The 19444-nt window shown below is 61.2% G+C and overlaps 1 protein-coding gene across 4 annotated transcripts in view; it reads right to left on the bottom strand.

Annotated features, from left to right (window-relative positions):
• Window positions 1-19444, bottom strand: part of RPS6KA2 (ribosomal protein S6 kinase A2) — a 104950-nt gene that overhangs the window by 16648 nt on the left and 68858 nt on the right. For 2 of the 4 annotated variants that reach the window (XM_036317761.1, XM_036317763.1), the window contains 5 exons: window positions 7912-8028; window positions 5965-6046; window positions 3657-3737; window positions 1973-2052; window positions 370-503 (listed from right to left, as the gene is read on the bottom strand). In XM_036317761.1, coding sequence (XP_036173654.1) covers window positions 370-503; window positions 1973-2052; window positions 3657-3737; window positions 5965-6046; window positions 7912-8028 — 494 coding nt within the window. The remainder of the gene's footprint in view (window positions 1-369; window positions 504-1972; window positions 2053-3656; window positions 3738-5964; window positions 6047-7911; window positions 8029-19444) is intronic. The other 2 variants (XM_036317762.1, XM_036317764.1) reach the window with 1 other exon arrangement.

Below are 19444 nucleotides of genomic sequence, written 5' to 3'. Positions count from 1 at the left end.
CGTGTTGTGCTGGCGATGACGTCAGAGACCATGAGCGGATGTGGGACCAGCAGGTGAGGGGGTGCCACCCGCCTGCCCACCTGACCTGCGGCCACGGCCCTGGGCTCCGCCGGCCTCCCCGGGACCAGGTCCGAGCGCTGGGAACCGGTGCAGCTCAGCGTGAGCCCCACTGTGTCCGGGCACCGCCCAGGGCAGCAGGTGGACTTGCTCATCCCACCTGGATCCCCGCCCGGGAGGTGCCGGCAGGAGGAAGCCCGCCCACTCCTGGGGAGACCTCACGTGGAAACTGAACCCCGAGCAGGGGCTGCAGGGGGCGGGGAGGGGGGCTGGCAAGCAGGGGCGAGGCCGGCGCCCACGTGGCCCACTCACTTCTCGGGCTTCAGGTCCCTGTAGATGATGCCCAGGCCATGCAGGTGGTCCAGCGCCAGGGCCAGCTCCGCCAGGTAGAACTTGACGTCCTCCTCCGTGAACATCACCTGCGAGCAGAGAGCGGGCGAGCCGAGCTGGCGGCCGGTCCCTTTATCAACGCTCTGCCAAGGGGACCACGGCTCAGCCCTCGAAGTCCACACCGGTCGGTCCTGCTCTGCACTCGGCCCGCCCCACCCCCCACTCTGCCCCCCCAGGCGATGCCTCTGGCGCCCACAGTGGAAACGGGCCTATTTATAGTTTCAGGTCATGGAAGGCGAAGAGCGAGGCCTACAAAGCTGAAGCCATCGGCGCCTGGACCTCCTCCCCGGGGCCTCGCCCGCAGGTCACCAGCTCCCAGTCTCCCGGGCGTTACATGTCAAAGCAGCTTCTGATGTGAACGCGTGAGGTTTAACACAGCCAAGCGCGAGGCCGGCGAGCAGCTCTGACATCACGCCTGGCACACGCTTCTCCCCCTCTCCTTGGCCACCTTCACGGATTCACGCAAACTGGCGGCTGCTGCCTGACAGAGGGCGATGGGTTCCACCCAGGACAACACTCCGTGGTGCGCGGTCAGCTGAGCGCCCCGAGCCGGGGACAGGGGGCACCTGGGTGTCGGGGCACCCGATTCAGGCCGGGAAATCACACACGTCAAGGTCATCGGGCCGCCAGGACACTCCCCTGTCCCCCAGGGTGTCAGAGCAGCAGGTACTTGTCGTGGCTGCTGGGCAGGGAGCCAGAGCGGGCGGGGAACACTGTCCACATTCACCCCGAGATCAAAGTCCCGACCGGAGCCCAGAGCTCCCTCTGAGGGCGACACGAAATCAGCTCCAGGGTGCTCAGCCTGAGCAAGGGCGCAGCGTACGGCGGCGGGGACCGGAGGTGACTGCCAGGCGCACACAGACCAACACCTCACTTCACACAGGGCCTCCCAGTGGGGCAGGGACCGTGCCCACAGCCTGGCGGGGACCCTGGTGCTGCCGCCCGCCCTCCAGCCTCTGGGATCTCCCACTCTACCTTCCGTGTTCCACCAGCTCCCAATTCTTTCCTAAACGGTCACCCCATTCACGGGTTTCCTCACAGCAGCTCCGAGGCCGCCCAGCTCCCCTGACCTGACTTTACCCCTGTACGCAGAGCAGGTGCTCAGAGAGCACAGACTTCTCCGCTAGGCCAGTTCTCCCGGTGCCAATGGCAAAACACAGAGCGTCTCCACAGAAACGAAACACCCTGCACCAGGCTCTGCAGTGACCACCACAGAAGGGACCACACACCTGCCCCAGGAGGGACCACGCGCCTGCCCCAGGAGGGACCACGCGCCTGCCCCAGGAGGGACCAGGCACCAGGCTGGAAGGGCGGCTGCTCTAGGAGGGCTTTTGCCAGAACTGGGTCTGATTCTGTAGCCTCAGGCTTTGAACTATACTGCAAGCAGCCCCATAGGTCACTGTGCCGTTGCCCGAGGGACCACCAGGAAATGAAGGGAGAGAGCACACACCCCTCCCCCAGCTCTCCCTCCCTCTGTCCCTTGAGTCCCAGACAGAAAGGGACCTACGACCGGGGTGGGCGTTACCTCCTTGGAGAGCCGGGTAAAGAGGTCCCCTCCGCGCAGGAAGTCCAGGATCAGGTAGAGCTTCCCCTCTGTCTGGAAGGCTGTGAAGGGGAGAGCGAGCGGTCAGCAGTCGGGCCCCCGTGGTCCCTGGGGTGGCCGTGCCCTCGGGTCAGTCTCTGCGGCTCCAAGGACCCTGTGTCCTGACCCTGTGACCTGGGTCACTTCACAAACGGAGGGAGCAGTGGGAGCCAGCGGCCGGAGGACGTGGGGAGGGGCCGATATTAGCGAGCTCTCCTGCTTCCGTCACTTCTTAGGGTCTGGATACTTCTCTCTCCCTTCCCTCCTCCCTTCCTGCTTTAGCCACAAAGGGGCCGGAGACACAGGGAGAAAGGCACTCAAGTCCCTGAGCGGTTGCTGTTGCCACAGTCAGGCTGGGCCTGGGGGACGGGTCTCACTCTGCTGTGGGTGGGGGGTGGGGAGAGAGGTGGGGACGATGGCTCTGACCACGTTGGGTGGAGCCCCCTTTCCTTCCCACGGAAGTGCATTCTCCCCGGCTCGGGGCTCGAGGGCACCCACCCTCCGATCCCCTCTTTTACGGCAGCGCAGTGACCAGCTGGGTGGCTATGCGACATCATGGCAGTGGTGCAGGCGCTCCGGGTTTGATCACAGTGCCACAATTATGGGCTTACTGCTGTGCCCCAGTCACGGGCCACAGACATAGCTCCGCCCACCACTTAGCCGGGTGCCCAGCCAAATGGGCTGACTGTGCACGCAAGGGCCAAGAGAGACCGTCCATCCGGCCGGTGGGGCTCAGTGGCTGAGCGTTGACATGACCCAAGAGGTCACGGTTCGATTCCCAGGCAGAAGAGATAAAAAGGCAGAAAGCTGACAGGAGGTGTGTGGCCCAGCAGGTAAGTGGCGTTGGGCAAATTATTTGATCTGAGCCTCAGCTTTGTCTTCTGAAAAATGGAAATAATAACCTGCTTTGCAGGGCAGTTTGAAATGCTTGAAGCAGGGGCCACTTAAAATGCAGGAAGTGTTACCGTCTCTCCTTTACATAAACTACTGCATCACAAAGCACTTTATTTTAAAACAACACAAAAATGTCATCGGTTCGGCCCCATTCTAGGCCAAGAGACTTTTTTAAACCACTTAATCAACGACAATAATCTATATATATAAAAGCCAGTAGCTATGATGTGCACTGACCACCAGGGGGCAGACGCTCAATGCAAGCACAGAAACCACAGGCATGGAAACATGGAAGACTGATGAATGTCAGAGCAAAGGGGGAAGGGGGGAGGGTGGGAAGAGATTAACCAAAGGTCTTATATGCATCCTAGAGGCCCGGTGCACGGATTTGTGCACCGTGGGGTCCCTCGGCCTGGCCTGCGGGAACGGGCCGAAACCAGCAGTCCGACATCCCCCGAGGGGTCTCGGATTGTGAGAGGGCGCAGGCCAGGTGCACGAATCCGTGCACCAGGCCTCTAGTTAAAGAATAATAATGCACAGCCACCTCACAGTAGGCCTTCGAGAGGAAAATAAGGCACTTGCTCCTTTTGAGAAAACGAGGGCCGAGCGACTCGGAGGGGGCAGGGTGACTCGGGGCCCTCTCTGACGCTGGCTCCTCCTCAGTGCCCGTCTGGGGGCGCTGCCCCCAGTCCCCAGAAGCAGGTGGCTTTATCTTATTTTTCACCGTATTTACCGTAGTGCAGCTTCACGATGAAGGGGTGGTTCACCTCTGCCAAGATGTCTCTCTCCATCTTCGACCTGACGCGGTCCCGAACTGCGGACAGAAACCAGGCTCACCACAGGCAGGCCCGGCTCAGGGTTCGGCACCAAACACTGCGTGAGTCACCCCCCAACTCCTCGTCACAAGCATTCACACGTGCACCAGAGTGGAACTAGAGGGATGATGACCAGGAGGTCCCACAATCGCTGGTATTTGTGCATTCTCTCTCTCTCTCTACACACACACACACTTTAGCCAGAAATCTGACTCTCACCAGCTGGGCGACACCATGACCCCCAGGCCCAGCACCTCCTGGGAATAAGGACGATCTCCTACACAACCAACCGGACGGTCACCCCTAGGGCACTACCTCTCATGCCATCATTTCACCAAACACCCACCCCAAACCTCAGTCATCTCACTGAACACCCACCCCAAACCCCAGTCATCTCACTGAACACCCACCCCAAACCCCAGTCATCTCACCGAACACCCACCCCAAACCCCATGTCATTTACAGTGGGTTTTCCTGACTTAGGAAGCTCGCAAGTTCACACATCATTCTTCCTTCGTTCTTTCTTTTGTTTGTTTGTTAATCTTCGCCCAAGGATACTTTCCCATTTCGTTTTTAGAGAAAGTGGAAGGGAGAGGGAGAGACAAGAGAAACATCAATGTGAGAGAGTCACATCGATTGGTTGCCTCCCGCACGCCCCCCCGACTGGGGTCGGGGGTTGAGCCTGCGACCCGTCTTTTGTCACCCAAGGTGGGTCCTCTTCTGGGGAAAGTCCCTGTCCCATCGGCCTATCCAGCCCCCATGCCCTGGCCCTGTGACATGACTGGGAGGCAGGGTGGACAGAAGGGGACATGTGCTCCTGCACCCCTTGCCGTCTCCCTGCAGAGCGCGGCCTCGGTGCTGGGTAAGAGACTCTGAAACCCTCCAGGATCGATGTCCTTGTCACCGCGTTCAGTTCCGCTTGGAATGTAATAAGCCTGTTCAGTCACACGCCTGATCATGAATGGAAACCAGGGACACATGAGCCTGGGGCACATTCCAGCTGCCCAGGGGCTGTAGTCACCGTGGGAAAGCAAGTGTCTGTGTCCACCCTACAGCCACACCACCATAAACCCAGGTCCACTAGGGAGTTCAGTGCTAACGAGCATCGAGCCACACAACGGTCCCCGAGACGGTGCGGCCGGAGGCTGGGAACCTGTCCAGTAAGTCAGCAAAGACACAGCACCGGGAAGGGACAGGCCGAGTTACGGAGCAGCTGCACGTCGGCATCCAGAGGCCGACGCACGTGTGCAATGACCGGAAACCAACCGCAAAGGGCCGGGAGCCCCGATCAACACCCCGAGTCCCCTGATGGCACCTAAAACAAGAGAAGGGCCGGCTCCGGCCGCGGTGCCCATCCCGGGACACAGATGAAACACGTCCGAGAAACACTTCCATGTGAGATGTGATCTGGGAGACGACGCCCGGGCAGACCCTGGCCGAACCCCCACAGATTCGGGCCGGGGCGGCCGGATGCAGGGAAGGCTTGCTCCCCGCAGGCCAGGTCCTCCACCTGCTGACCACCCGCTGTGTGACGGCCACACCCGGGGCCATGCCCAGCAGGGCCGTGTGAGGACCGCACACGGGGCGGCGCCCTGGGAAACGGAGCGGCGAGCGTGACCGGCTCTCCTACTCCTGGCATCCGTGAGAATGGACCTGCGGGCATGAACACCCCGTGCACGCGTGTGTGGGGACACACGTGTCCACGTCTCTTGTCTCTGTGCTCAGGGTGGGTGGGCACACGGGGGGCTGGGAACCAGGCGTGGGCCTGGGCTTCTAACCCGTCCCTGAGACAACCAAGGGACACAAAGTGGCCACGAGCCACGTGTGTGTGAAGCTGAGCGACCCGCCTCACGAACTCAGGCCAACCTGCCGTCCACACACAGCATGACCACCTGCTGGCCCCCGATCGAGGCTCTGCCACGCGTGCACACGGACATGCGTGGAAGGAGGATGTGATGCCATGAGACATTCCTCTGGGAACGAGGGATACGGAAGACTCGGAAGTGTCACACTGTGTATCGGTCAGAGCCACGTGTCTGGTGTCCTCTGTTAGGGACGCCCTCCTGAACCACGTGGCACTGCACAGAACGTGACGTGAGCAGCGCAGGGACCCTCCGAGCCCCCTGAGGCCCCTCGAGCCCCCCAAGGCCTGAGTCCCCTGAGCCCTCCGAGCCCCCTGAGGTCTCTTGAGCCTCCCGAAACTCCTTGAGCCCCTGAGCCCCCCACCTTTCAGCGTGGCCTTCTTCAGCACCTTCATGGCGTACAGCTGCCCGGCATCCGGCCCCACGGCCTTGCGCACCAGAAACACCTGCCGAGAGAGACGGGACATGATCGGCCGCGCGTCCTTCTCCCCGTGTCTGCCTGGACAAGGGACACACGGAGTCTGCAGAGCTTCCGACACAGCGGATGCGCACAGGGAAGGTGTGAGTGTAGTGTGTTCTCCAGCAGCCGGGAGGCACTCCCCTCGCTCCCACGGCTCTGTGGCGACATGTGTGTGCATGGGGCGATATGTGTGTGTGTGTGCGCGTGTCACAGGAGAATCATGTTGTTTCTGGTGCTGTGACCCTCCCACTAAGCATTTCCTGCCAGAAGGAATCCACCTCCTTTTTAAACACAAGAACTCACTGTTCCAAGGGGCCTGCCCAGTTCCCTGTGAACACCCCTCGGGCCTCTTGGGGAGGCCCCCGAGTTATTCTGAGGGCACAGAGCCTGCCCCGGTTCTGCGCTTTCTTCACCCACATCTCAGCTTTGAGGCGCTTGAGCTCACAGCCTGGTCTCCACGTGGCTCCCCGGGGCACGTGGACATTGAACGGCACTTTCTCAGCATGTCAGACCCGCGTCAGGCCGACAGCTGTGTCACCCACGTTAGGGGCGGGGACAGCGTGTGTCACCTGCGTTAGGGGCAGGGACAGTCATGTGTCACCAGCGTTAGGGGCGGGGACAGTCATGTGTCACCTGCGTTAGGGGCGGGGACAGCGTGTGTCACCTGCATTAGGGGGCAGGGACAGCTTCTGTCACCTGCATTAGGGGGCGGGGACAGCTTCTGTCACCTGCGTTAGGGGCGGGGACAGCGTGTGTCACCTGCATTAGGGGCGGGGGCACAGTGAGAGGCTGGGATTTGGTTTGCTCCCTTCTCAGAACGTGGGAACCGTAACCCCCGGCATCAACACCGCTGGCCGTGGCTGTGGCCTGAACAGAGCCCGGGGGCCTCGTTCGGGGAGGGAGGCGCTTTCCTCGTGACTTAAAGGTGAAGAAGGGAACGGACGCCCTGTGCACAGATGCGTCGCAGGCGACGGCGGGAGGGTTCCCGTCACACTGAGTCCACAGAACAGTCATGTCAAGTAGCTTCTATCCCTACTTCGTGGGCGGGAAACGGGCTCATAGAGGCAATTCCCTGAGCAGGGGGTGGGGTGGGGGGCGGGGGGCCAGGCCGGTCCAGCCTGCCCGGCCGAGTGACCCCCTGAAGGCACCACCTCCCGTCTCTGTCTCTTGTTCGCTTTGTTTTCCTCCTTTTTAGAAAATCGCTGTTGAGGACACGCTCTCCAGGCTCCAGTCCAGCGGCCACGCACGTGGGAGAGGCCGGGCGGCGGAGAGGAAGCCTGTGGCGCTCTCAAGGGGGGGGGGGTCAGTGCTGCCCGGCACAGCTCTGACCCGCGTGCGGTTCCCATCAGGAGGGACCTGCCCAGGGCGGGCGCCTGCAAACGGCACCCCTTAGCCCGGGCTGCCTTCCCACGTGTTCAGGGGCATCCCCACCTCCTTCCCCGTCAGCAGACACCCGAGTGCTCGTGTGCGAGGGAACCGGTCACGGGCGAGGGGACGGGCCACGGGCGAGGGGACCGGCCACGGGGCGAGGGGACCAGCCACGGGGCGAGGGGACCAGTCACGGGCGAGGGGATGGGCCACGGGCGAGGGGACGGGCCACGGGCGAGGGGACGGGCCACGGGCGAGGGGACGGGCCATGGGCGAGGGGACCGGCCACGGGGCGAGGGGACCGGTCACGGGCAAGGGGACGGGCCACGGGCGAGGGGACCGGCCATGGGGCGAGGGGACCGGTCACAGGCGAGGGGACGGGCCACGGGGCGAGGGGACCGGCCACGGGGCGAGGGGACCGGCCACGGGCGAGGGGACCGGCCGGTGCACGGGACGCGCTCGGAGGCAGCGGAGGGGACTCACCTTCCCGTAGGAGCCTTGTCCCAAGACCTTCAGCAGCTCAAACTGGGAGGGGTCGGCCTTCTCGCAGCCGTCCTTCACGTGGTGGCTGATGTCGATCTCCTTGACCACGCCCTCCTCCTGCAAGACAGGCGCCCGGTTCACACGGGAGGCCCGGCCGCGCCCGGCTCCGTCCCACCCGCAGCCACGGCCTCTGCAGCTCGGTTACCCGTGCCAGCAATGCCACCTGCGGCCGTGGGCGCCCGGCTTCTCCCCACGACGTCTGCCACACGGCCTTACCACGTCCCAGGGAAATGGAGGGGCCCCGGGAGACCAGCCTGCCTCTGAAGGGTGCAGGCAAAGTCTGGACAGGAAGGGACATGGGGACTCGGAGACAAGGCCACCCTGGGAACTTGTTTTAAAGCCCGTGTGGCCGCTCAGTGGACGCAGCCGTGGATGCGGCCTGGGAGACGCGTCTGCTTCTGGTGTCAGTCTCACTGCCCGACATCCCAGCCACAGCGAATGCAACTGCCCTCCCACAGGCCATGTCCAGCAGCGGCAGCGGCAGGGAGCTCACCCAGCCCAGGGCCAGAGCCCCCAGCAGGAAAGAGCAGCCCCGGCCTTTAAACTGGAACACTGACCGAGCCCGCCGGCTAGCTCAGTGGGTGAGCGCTGACCTATGAACGTTCGATTCTGGTCAGGGCACAGGCCTGGGTGGCAGGCTCCAGTCCCCACCGGCCCCCCTGCAAGCCCCCGTCTCGGTACAACCTGTATTCACTGCCCACGTGCCCTGAGCAGGAGCGAGTCGCAAGGAAGACAGAGGTTAGTGAAAGCGACGGGGAGATGCGCACAGGCTCGCAGGGGGAGGGAGAAGGATGGTACTTGTGGTCCATTCCCCGGCGCCGACTGAACACAAGGAGGAGGCTCCGCGAGTCACTGGGGGAAGCGCTGCCATGCCAACAGGGCTCGGCTTCTAAGAAAACAGTTGTCGACTGGAACTCGCTCCAATCGGCAAGTGCTCCCGCGGCACCCCCAGCCACACTGGTCAGCGAATCCACTGGACTGCTGGCCCGGCCGGGTGGGAACCGCAGCTGGACCGAGCTCCGTCCCCGCACGCGCTGCCCAGCCCGGCCGACGTCTGCTCAGAGCGAGCGCGGGCGTCACGATGAAACACAGAGCTTCCCAGACCCGTGCTGCCCGAGCTCTCCCCTCCCTCACCTCCCGCCGGACGTACCTCCCCGGGGCTTTCAGAAGACACAACGGCCCAGACTCTGGTGGACTGTGAGGTCCCGAAGGCTGGCGACCGCTGGCCCCGAGGAACCTCTTTCCTTCTTCCTAAGCCCACTCCCCTGGGGACAGAGCGCGGCTCCTAGTGCACTACTCCACGCTGCCGCGTCCGGGCCAGCGTGGGCGTGGGGGCCACGGAGGGCAGAGGACAGACACCCTGCCCGGAGCACACACCTCCTGGCATGTCCGGGCCAGCGTGGGCGTGGGGGCCACGGAGGGCAGAGGACAGACACCTGCCCGAAGCCCACGCCTGCTGCCGCGTCCGGGCCAGCGTGGGTGTGGGGGCCACGGAGGGCAGAGGACAGACACCCTGCCTGGAGCACACACCTCCTGGCACGTCCGGGCCAGCGTGGGCGTGGGGGCCACGGAGGGCGGAGGACAGGCACCTGCCCGGAGCCCACACCTGCCCCAGGGGTCACCCTCGCTGTAACCGCCAAGGGGGCCGAGCTGGCGCGCCATATTTCTCGACTCTCCTGGGGACAGGACCCTCGAGGACACGATGCAATCTTGGCATCTTCTTCCCAGAAAACCACACAGGTGACCCCCCTCCCCCGGACGTGTGCCAGAGGTGAGGACCCCCAGTCCCCACCCCACCCCCGGCCCCGGTGAGGAACCAGTTCCCCGGGACCACACATGAGGGATAGAATCCAGCCGTGACCCCGGGACCACACACAAGGGATAGAATCCAGCCGTGACCGACGACTCTCTTGGGGCTGAGTTTATCTCAGTGCTTCTGGAGCAGCTGGCATGGGAACCCTCTGGGCCTGCGGTCTCTCACCTCTGGGCCCCGTCGACCAGCATACAGACCTCACCCGCGCCGACAGGGCCGCCAAAGGTTTTGGGCAAAGTCTGAGCAACCAGAACACAAACAAGCAAGCGATGTGTGAATTTTGTGCAAAGAACTTGATGCTTCCAGTTAGGAGTCTGGGTTTTGGTCTGGACCCTGCTTCTTCCTGGTTTTACGGTTTTGGACACATAGTCTGCTCAGTGTCACTTACCCAACAGCGCGTGTGAGCTGTGGGTTAAACATTACACTTACGCCCCAGCCGGTGTGGCTCAGTGGACAGAGCGTCGGCCTGCGGACTGAAGGGTCCTGGGATTGATTCCCAGTCAGAGCACGGGTTGTAGGCTCGATCCCCAGTGCGGGGCGTACAGGAGGCAGCCGATCACTGATTCTCTCTCATCACTGATAACCCTCTCTCCCCCCTCTTCCTCTCTGAAATCAATAAAATATGTATTTCTTTTAAAAATTACACTTACTTTAATAAATATACGGAAAATAGCATATCCCAGATTTATGAACAAAGAGATTCTTTGAGAGAGAAAAAATTAGCAAGATAGTAAATGCAACAGGGAAAGCAGACAACCTTCAAAGCCGTACAAAGTAGTAAAACGACAGCTAAAGGGGAGACCAGAAGCAGACTAACATCACAGGACAAAGCAGACGCGAGCAGTGGAGAGAAAGGGCGGGGGCGGGGCTGTGAATTCCCTCCGTGCACGGGCGCCTGCCTCAGTTCACTGACTGACTGACTGATCGCCTATGCATTTAGTTCTGGCTTCACCGAGGTGTCACAGGCGGGTAACCCGGTGAGATGTTTAAAGTGAGTGCCGTGCGGTGTGAGCAGGCCGTGCAGCTGCTGCGAAGGAACCCCTCCAATCCAGTCCCCTCCCACCAGGCAAAGCTCCGGGGGGCCCTACTCTTCCCAACAGATAAGAGTGGTTTTCCACTAACAAACCAAGAGGGAGCAGATGCTTTCAAAACCCCCGTGTACCCCACTGTCTGTACACGAGCCACCCCGACTCCCGACAGGCACAGGCCCGCCGTGGGGGACGCCGTGCACCCGCCGGGCTCTGACGCGGCTCCGCTTCCCACGCTGACCGACTCCTCACGGAGCGGGGTGGGGGTGGGTGGGGGGGGTGAGTTTAAAAAGAGAACATGCTGCGGCTACTCCCTGAAGAGCTGTAACCGTTCGTCTGTTTTCATCTCTGCATTAGAAGCCAGGAGCACGCCGCCAGGTGTTGGGTCTGACCTGGGCGGGGGGTGGCACGGGGAGAGGGGGGCTCAGGAGGCGCAGGGACCACCCTCGGCGGCTTGGCCTGGAGTCCAGGCGGCCCAGCGAGGACAGGTGCCCCAGCGCCGAGGGGCCTGCGCAGGGCGAGCTGGCTCCTTCCGTCTGTGTGTTTACTGTGCGATAAACACTGCATTTCCAGAGAAGAAAGCGCACTCCGTCCTCAACACGACGCCCCGATGAGTCCGGGCTGTTGGGTGATCCTCCCGCCTCTGGACACCCCCGCATCCCGGCGTCCGGGACGGAGGGCGACTGTCCTGCCCAACAGCTCACGGGAGGGCTGAGGCTCAGAGCAAGGCCCACGCCGGGCGCATCGGAAGAAGGGACGGTCCGGGGCCGCTTCATCCACAGGGCTCACTGTCTCTCGTTGGAAGGGATTCCCTCCATCGACTGGGAAGGATTCGGTTTGAGGCGGGAGGGAGCTCCTTGGGAAATCCAGTCACTTCCGGTGGAGATGGGCCCACAGGCGAGAGCGGGTGACTCGAAGTCACAACCAGGACGAGGCGGGGGGCCCCCGGCTCCTGGCCCCAACACTCAGCTCCTGTTCCCCGAAAGCACGTGCCCCCAGCCTGACCCCTCGGGGAACAGGGGTGACCACACACACACACAGATGGGCCGTGATCTGATTAAGAGTTGATAACCTGGCCGGCGTGGTGCAGGGGTTGAGCGTCAACCTATGAACCAGGAGGTCACAGGTCGATTCCCGGTCGGGGCACAGGCCCGGGTTGCAGACGCCATCTCCAGTGCGGGGCGTGCAGGAGGCAGCCAATCAACGATTCCCTCTCATCACTGATGTTTCTCTCTCTCTCCCTCTCCCTTCCTCTCTGAGATCAATATAATTTATTTTTTAAAAGGCTGATAAGTGAGCGGTCTCGAGAACTGCCTCCTGGAGAGCGAGAACGGAAGACCTGCCTGTGAGAGCGAGGCAACCAGGCACGTGGGCCGTGGGCGGGGCAGCGGCCGGTCCCTGGTGCTGGTGTGCGTGAGCCGTGGGACCTGGGCACGTGGCCCGGCCACCCCTCCCCCCCCCCCGGGACGCAGGGGGGACGAGACAGCACCGTGAGGCCGACGGGGGCGTGTGGAGGACCAGCGAGCCTTGGAGAAGCGGAGGTCGGACCACACGCCAGCTCTCTCTGCTTCCTAAACCGTTATGGCTTCTGAACTCCCGCCTGCCCCCAGGCTCCCACGTGGCGGGGCGGGTGGGGGAGCAAAGCGGATCCCCAGGTGACGCGGCACCTGCCCAGCCGCGGCTTCCTGACCCCTGACGCCCAGCGGCCGGCCGGGCCTGTCGGGGCCTCGGGACCTCGGGGCTGTGCGGTGAGCTGTCGCCAGGGCTCCCAGGCCACGTCTCTAAAACATCCTCCCCGAGGATACTTCTTCCCATTGATTTTTAGAGAGAGTGGAAGGGAGGCGGAGAGACAGCGAGAGAAACATCGATGCGCGAGGGACTGCTGCCTCCTGCCCGTGCCCTGACTGGGGCCGGGATGGAGCCTGCAGCCAAGGAACGTGCCCTCTATCGGAATCAAACCCGAGACCCCTCCATCTGCGGGCTGATGCTCTGACCACTGAGCCAAAGGGGCTGGGGCGCCCAGGCCATGCTTGTACCGTCCCACCGCCCCAGGGGTCGCGAGAGCCTGCAGACACAGGCAGAGCGGTGTGACGGAGGAAAGACGTGACGGAGGAGACTGTGCTTAGGACCCAGAGGACTCGGAGCCTGTGGGGACCCAGGACCCACCATCGCAGCCCGTGTTCAGCGAGAAAGCCAGGTGGAAGGGGGAGTCTTCCTGACGTGGGATATAGACCACAGCAGCCACCGCCATGCAGAGATGCAGTGAGCAGCCATGAGTCACACGGCCCAGGCCCTGGGCTCGGCCCGGCCTGCGAGGGGTTTGTGAACATGCCCAGCGTCTGTTTATGCAGCTCAGTAAACTGTACACAGTTGTGCTGTTTTCTGGGTTAGCCTTTTTTTTTTTTTTTTTTTTTAATCTCTATTGATTTCAGAGAGGAAGGGAGAGGGAGAGAGAGGTAGAAGCATCAATGATGAGAGAGAATCATGGATCGGCTGCCTCCTGCACGCCCCCCACTGGGGATGGAGCCCACAACCCGGGCATGTGCCCTGACTGGGAATCAAACCGTGACCTCCTGGTTCATAGGTCGACGCTCAACCACTGAGCCACGCCGGCCGGGCGAGATCCACTGTACTTTTAATATTATCTACTTTTCCCACTAGACAAACTTTTCTGCAGGGACAGTACCAGGACCATGGACAGGGCTCCCGGCCTGCCCTGCGAGCCCTGTATGACGTGCCCCTGGGCGGTGACTCCACCACCCTCCCCACCCAGCCTTGACCCTGCCCCACGCCCACCTGGACTCTGGGGTCCACCTTGCCCCCAGGAGGAGCCTTCCATGGCCCCACACGGCTTTACCCTCCCAGGTGGGATTCCGTGTCCCCAGACCCAGGCAGGCAGGCCAGGGACGAGAGAGAGGTCGCCTCTGGGTGGAGGGGCAGCTGGTACGTGCTGTAAGTATTTCGTCCTCGCCACCAGCCATCGGAACCACAGGGAGCTGTGCTGAGGGGCGTTCCCGTCTCAATCTGAAAAGCCTGTGGAGCTGAGCCTTGGCTGGGCAGCTGCGGCCGGGCGGAGGGGGGCCCAGCGAACAGGCTGGGTAGAGGCAGGCACTGCCCAGCCAGCTGCTGTGCCGTCAATGGCTCTCAGGCCTGCGGGGCTGGCTGTGAGGGCACAAGCCGTGGAAATAATGCCTTTTAACGTGAACGGGGCATGTCTGGTAAGACCAAACTTCCAGGGACAGTAAAAGATCTCTAAATTGCCGTCCCCTATCCCACGGCATGGCCCTTCTCGGGGCTTAGCACTAGGGGCCGCAGGAATTGGGTGTCGGTGACACGTGGGAATCGTCTCACCAGCACCAATCACACCTCACTAGCGCCACGGGCCACGGAGCTGCCATTCATTCTTCGTCACCGGGTTTATAGTGTGACATTATATTTTACAAAATTCCTAGCAGAACACAAACACATGTAGAAGTCAACACACATGAATGTTCCCTGTGGAAGTAAGTGCCGAATTAGAAGCAGGCAGCACTAAACTTCTGGTGTCAGCAGCGTTAGATGTGATTTCCCTCTTAACTGGAACGCAGGCCATGTGAAAGCACTCGTCAGAGGTTCCTACGTCAGAGCTGCCAGCCTCACCGACTCACAGGGCAGGAGAAAACCCTCGTGAGCCCTAACAGCCGTAACACACCGCATACGGCGAGAAGCTGGTTGTAGAGCTTAAATATTTTTGTAACTTGCCCTGGACAAGAATTTGGAGGTTAGGAAAAATACCTTGCTATGTTTTTATCCTTCCTGCTACTTTGAAATGCATTCCATTGATCTTAATTCGATTGCTGGCTTCTTTTTAGCCACAAAAGTTCACTAAAGCATAGACACATACCAAAGTTGGAAAAACAAAACAATTACTTCAACAGCAATTCTGATAAGATAAAGTGATTTGACAAGTTTTACGCTGAACCTGGATATTCTCTTACCTGCCAGCCAGTTCCTGGAAATGAACATGCTGCTACTTGTGCGCTGAAAGCACGGAAACTGCTAATTCAGCAAACCCGCGGCCTCTCGCATGGGCCTGACCCGGCCCCAGTCACTGGCCTCCAGGCAGGACCCCGGCACCGTCACCTTTGACCTGTGAAGTGACCCCTCCCCTCTGCCTTCCTTACGTCTGAGTGGCTGAAATGCTCATGGATTCCTGCACAGCCTCAAGCTGCAGAGGGCAGAGCAGCCGCGGGAAGAGCCTGGCGGGGAGGCTGGAGCATCCTGCACACGTTTTGTATCTTGGGGGGGTGGGGTGGGGGTAGGAGGAAGGGGGAGGCGGCGTGGGAGCAGTTCCCGCCACTGCCCAGATGGCACCAGAAGACACACCCTGAGAAACACTTGCCTGTGACAGCGTGTCCTAAGACACTACAAGCCTGCCTGGCCGGTGTGGCTCAGGGGTTGAGCACCGACCTCTGAACCAGGGTTCGATTCCCGGTCAGGGCACAGGCCCGGGTTACAGGCTTGATCCCCAGTGTGAGGCGTGCAGGAGGCAGCGGATCCATGATTCTCTCTCACCACTGATGTTTCTCCCTCTCTCTCCCTCTCCCTTCCTCGCTCTGAAATCAATGACAAAAAACATATTTATAAAGAACTAAAGCCCAGTGCATCCAACTCCTCTGGGTGCTTATTCAAAGCTCCGATAACCAAGAGGGTGGCAGCCTCCCGGCCTCCCGGCGTCCCCTCTGCGGCCGCGGCTGCTCCTCTCTGCTCGTTCCCACCCCGGAAGCGCCGTGAGAGTGAAGAACGAGTGTGCTCGGGAAGCCCTGTGCCGACGGGCTGGTCCCCACAGCGCTTCACTCCCAGCGACGTAACGTAGTGAACAGCCAGCACATGTATGTACAGTGACTCGGAAGCTGGCCCACCGGGACCGACACACTGTAATTAAATGCCAATAAAATGTGCCTCTCACGGTCTATTTTATGGCCAGGAAATGCCGTCAATAAATGAGAACGCCCAGGCCTCCTATGGACGCACAGGGCCCTCGGTAGGTAACGAATTCCAACACGGGACCCATTGGCTCATCTTCGTATGTGATCAAATCTGTCACTCTTTTCCGTCATATTTTACAGCAGTTCCCAACCGGACGTTTAAATGAGAAAGGTTACGCCGCCACGCCGAGTTCTTAATAAACAAGCTCTTAGAAGGGCTGTGAACTCAGAGTTCGCCTCCTAGGACCCGTTTCCTGTTGTGCAGGTCATGGCCGATCTGTCTGAAACGTGATATGGGCCCAGAAACTCAGACACATTGGCAGAGCTGGGGGTTTTCATGAACAGCGACTAGAGGCTCGCGGGGGAGATTCTGAGATCAGCGGGGGCGGGGGGCGGGGGGATGGGAAGGGGGGACGCGGCGGAGCGTCTCAGACACACAGCAGACATGGCCTGCGGCTGCCCGCTGCCTCTGGCCCTCGGAGCGCCTGGGCGGCGGGCACGGGTCTGCAAGGGCGGGGGGCTCTGGGGGCTCAGGTTCCAGAAGAGCAGAGGGAACACATTGTTCTATTCCACGTGGGAGGAGGAGACGGGGTGGCTGAGGGGCAGTGGGAGGTGGTGCCCTTCGCGGAACAGGAGAGGCTCTGAGCTCTGAGGAGTCACAGCCGCAACAGCACGTGCCTCCAAGGACGCGGAGCCGCCACGCACCTCATAAGCGAAGAGCTTTACAGAAGAGCCCAGTGCACTGGGAGCGGATGGTCAGGTTGACACGAAAACGCTGGCCACAGCGAAGGCCAGGAGTCCACGTGCTTACTGGCCGGTGGGAGGAGTGAGCTCAATCTCTCACCACGCAACTGAGGGTGTCCAGGGCCCCACCTGGGACCTCACCTGTTTTCACTGAAGAAAGAACAGGAGTGGGCGGGACCTGTCTGTGGAGCTACTCAATTGAATGTGTGGTTCAGTGGACCGTGTGGCTCTGTGGGCTGTGTGGCCCTGTAGACTGAGCATGTGGCTCTGTGGATTGAGCGTATGGCTCTGTGGACTGACTGTGTGGCTCTGTGGAATGAGCGTGTGGCTCTGTGGACTGACTGTGTGGCTCTGTGGAATGAGCGTGTGGCTCTGTGGACTGACTGTGTGGCCCTGTGGACTGAACATATGGTTCTGTGGATTGAGTGTGTGTCTCTGCGGACTGACTGTGTGGCTCTGTGGAATGAGCGTGTGGCTCAGTGGATTGAGCATGTGGCTCTGTAGAGTGAGTGTGTGGCTCTGTGGACTGAGTGTGAGGCTCTGTGGGCTGACTGTGTGGCCCTGTGGAATGAGTGTGTATGGCTCTGTGGACTGAGCATGTGGCTCTGTGGATTGAGCGTGTGGCTCTGTGGACTGACTGTGTGGCCCTGTGGACATGTGTCCTAACCGATTCACACGGGCACTGGAAAGCGAGCCGGCATGAGTCACTGGCCAGGGACCAGCCTCCACTGCTGACCTACTCTGCTCCTGGCCCCAGGGCTGCGCCTGTTGGACAGAAATCTACTGGAATTTGCCGTGTTTTACGGAAAAGCTGCACCCATGATGCATCTGCCCTCGGCCTTGTGTTAGTGAACTTTCTCAGTCACGGAGGATGAAGGCCTGAAGGTACTCTCTCTCAGAGAATGGAAACTGCACTCATGGCTTTATTTATTTATTTTTTAAAATACATTTCTATTGATTTCAGAGAGGAAGGGAGGAAAGAGAGAAACATCAATGATGAGAGAGAATCATTGATCAGCTGCCCCTGTACTGGACATGTGCCCTGACCGGAAATCGAACTGGACATGTGCCCTGACCGGAAATCGAACTGGACATGTGCCCTGACTGGAAATCGAACTGGACATGTGCCCTGACTGGAAATCGAACCATGACCCTCCTGGTTCATAGGTCGACACTCAACCACTGAGCCACGCCGGCCGGACAGGGCTGCACTCATAGCTTTCACATGGGCCCCAACGCTGCCTTTTAGCAGAAATTCAGGGGAAAGAAGTGCGTTGGAGACGCCCCACCGGGGTCCCCAGCGTCTCCTCGTGAGAAGCCGAGAGCGGCTACCCGCCTTGAAGGATGCTGGAGGAAGGTCCAGGCCACACAGGCTGCGTCGGACAGAAACATTTTCCAAACGCCTCTCACTTTGTAAACAGGATAAACTAAACTCGTGCCATGTGAGCCGAGTGGAGATAAACTTGTAATCCAGTCGGGGAGACAAGATCTTCTATCCCCAAACACAGACCTCCAGGCCGTGGACCCGCCACGTGAGCGTGTGGACAGAGAGGAGAGGTCGGAGGGGGAGGGGCTGGCTCGGCCGGGGCGGCGTCCGAGCGGAAACGGGCCAGCGGAGGACTCGGACGGGGCCGGGAGAGGCCCCAGGTGGCAGCCAGCAAAGCCAGGGTCGGCCTGATCAGATCCGCCTCCTTTCTAGGTGGTTTTGTTTCTACCTTTTGCTTAAAACTTGGAAACAGTGGGAAATACGTTTAGAAAAGTAAGTTATTACTTCCCTGGCGGCGGGCATGGAGGGCAAGGCCCTTCCAAGAATCGCAGGGAGGGGAGCCACCTGGATCTGGCAGGTTCAACATCAACTTAAGGTCCATTTACAGATCCCCGGACGTGACCTCAAAGCTCCCTGAGGCCCGGGAGAGAGAAGATCCTATTTCAGGGCGAGGAGCACCAAGACGGACGGGGGCTTTAATCTTTCATGGACGGACGATGGGCGCTTTAATCTTTCATGGACGGGGGATGGAAAGAGCCAGCGTCAGGGCTCCGCGAAGATGCCCGCCAGGCCTCTCCTTGGGAAGGTGCGGGGGGCAGGGGGGGGCGGGGGGGAGGGGGGAGCACGGGGGAGGATGGCAGAGGTGGAGCGAAGCTGAGGGCCAGCAATGGAGGCCCCGCGTCGCATCAGCAGCCCTTAGACCGGCCGTGGCAGGGCTGCTGCCGTCGGATGGTAACTGGCGCGTGTTAGGGGTCCACGTGTGTCCCCCAGGAAATATGCGGCGAACTCCTGGCCCCCAGCCCCTGGGAGTGACCTTTGGACATGGAGCCGCTGCACATGTAATCAGTTAAGTGTGGGGAGGGTGGGTGACCAGTATGACCGAGTCCCGGTAAGAGGCCACGTGAGCACACACGGAGGACCGCACCACGGGGACGGCCAGGGACTGGCCTGACGCTCCACGAGCTGGAGGAGGCGAGGAGGCGAGGAGGGGGCTCCGGAGAGAGGCGGCCTGTGAGCACAGCTCCGTTCGAAGCTCCTGGCTTCCCGGCTGTGAGCACACACGTGCCATTGTCTCAGCCCCCGGTGTGTGGGCGTCACTTCACCCACGGGACACGAGCCACGGGCAGCAGCGGGTCTCCCACTGAAGCTCCGTCAGCCCCCAGCCCCAGGGCGGCATGACCACCGGAGAGTCGATATCATACGAGTCGCACCACAGCCTACAGCGGAAACAGCACCAGCGGCACAGGCCCTGTCACGGCTCCGAGGGAAGGCAGCGCCGGCCGGCACAGGAACGGCTCAGAGCGCAGGGTGAGGAACAGGGAGATTTACTTCACGGGAGACGAGCTCACGGGGCCGCAGCCGGGGACAGACGCCTGGAGGGGGGACCGGAGACGGGGTGCCGGTCCGCACACGGGCACCACCGACAGCGACAGGA

This window comes from Myotis myotis, unplaced genomic scaffold (assembly GCF_014108235.1).
Source record: "Myotis myotis isolate mMyoMyo1 unplaced genomic scaffold, mMyoMyo1.p scaffold_m19_p_7, whole genome shotgun sequence".
Classification (NCBI taxonomy): domain Eukaryota; kingdom Metazoa; phylum Chordata; class Mammalia; order Chiroptera; family Vespertilionidae; genus Myotis; species Myotis myotis.
Note: the sequence above shows the minus strand (reverse complement) of the source record. Positions and strands in the feature narration are given on the sequence as shown.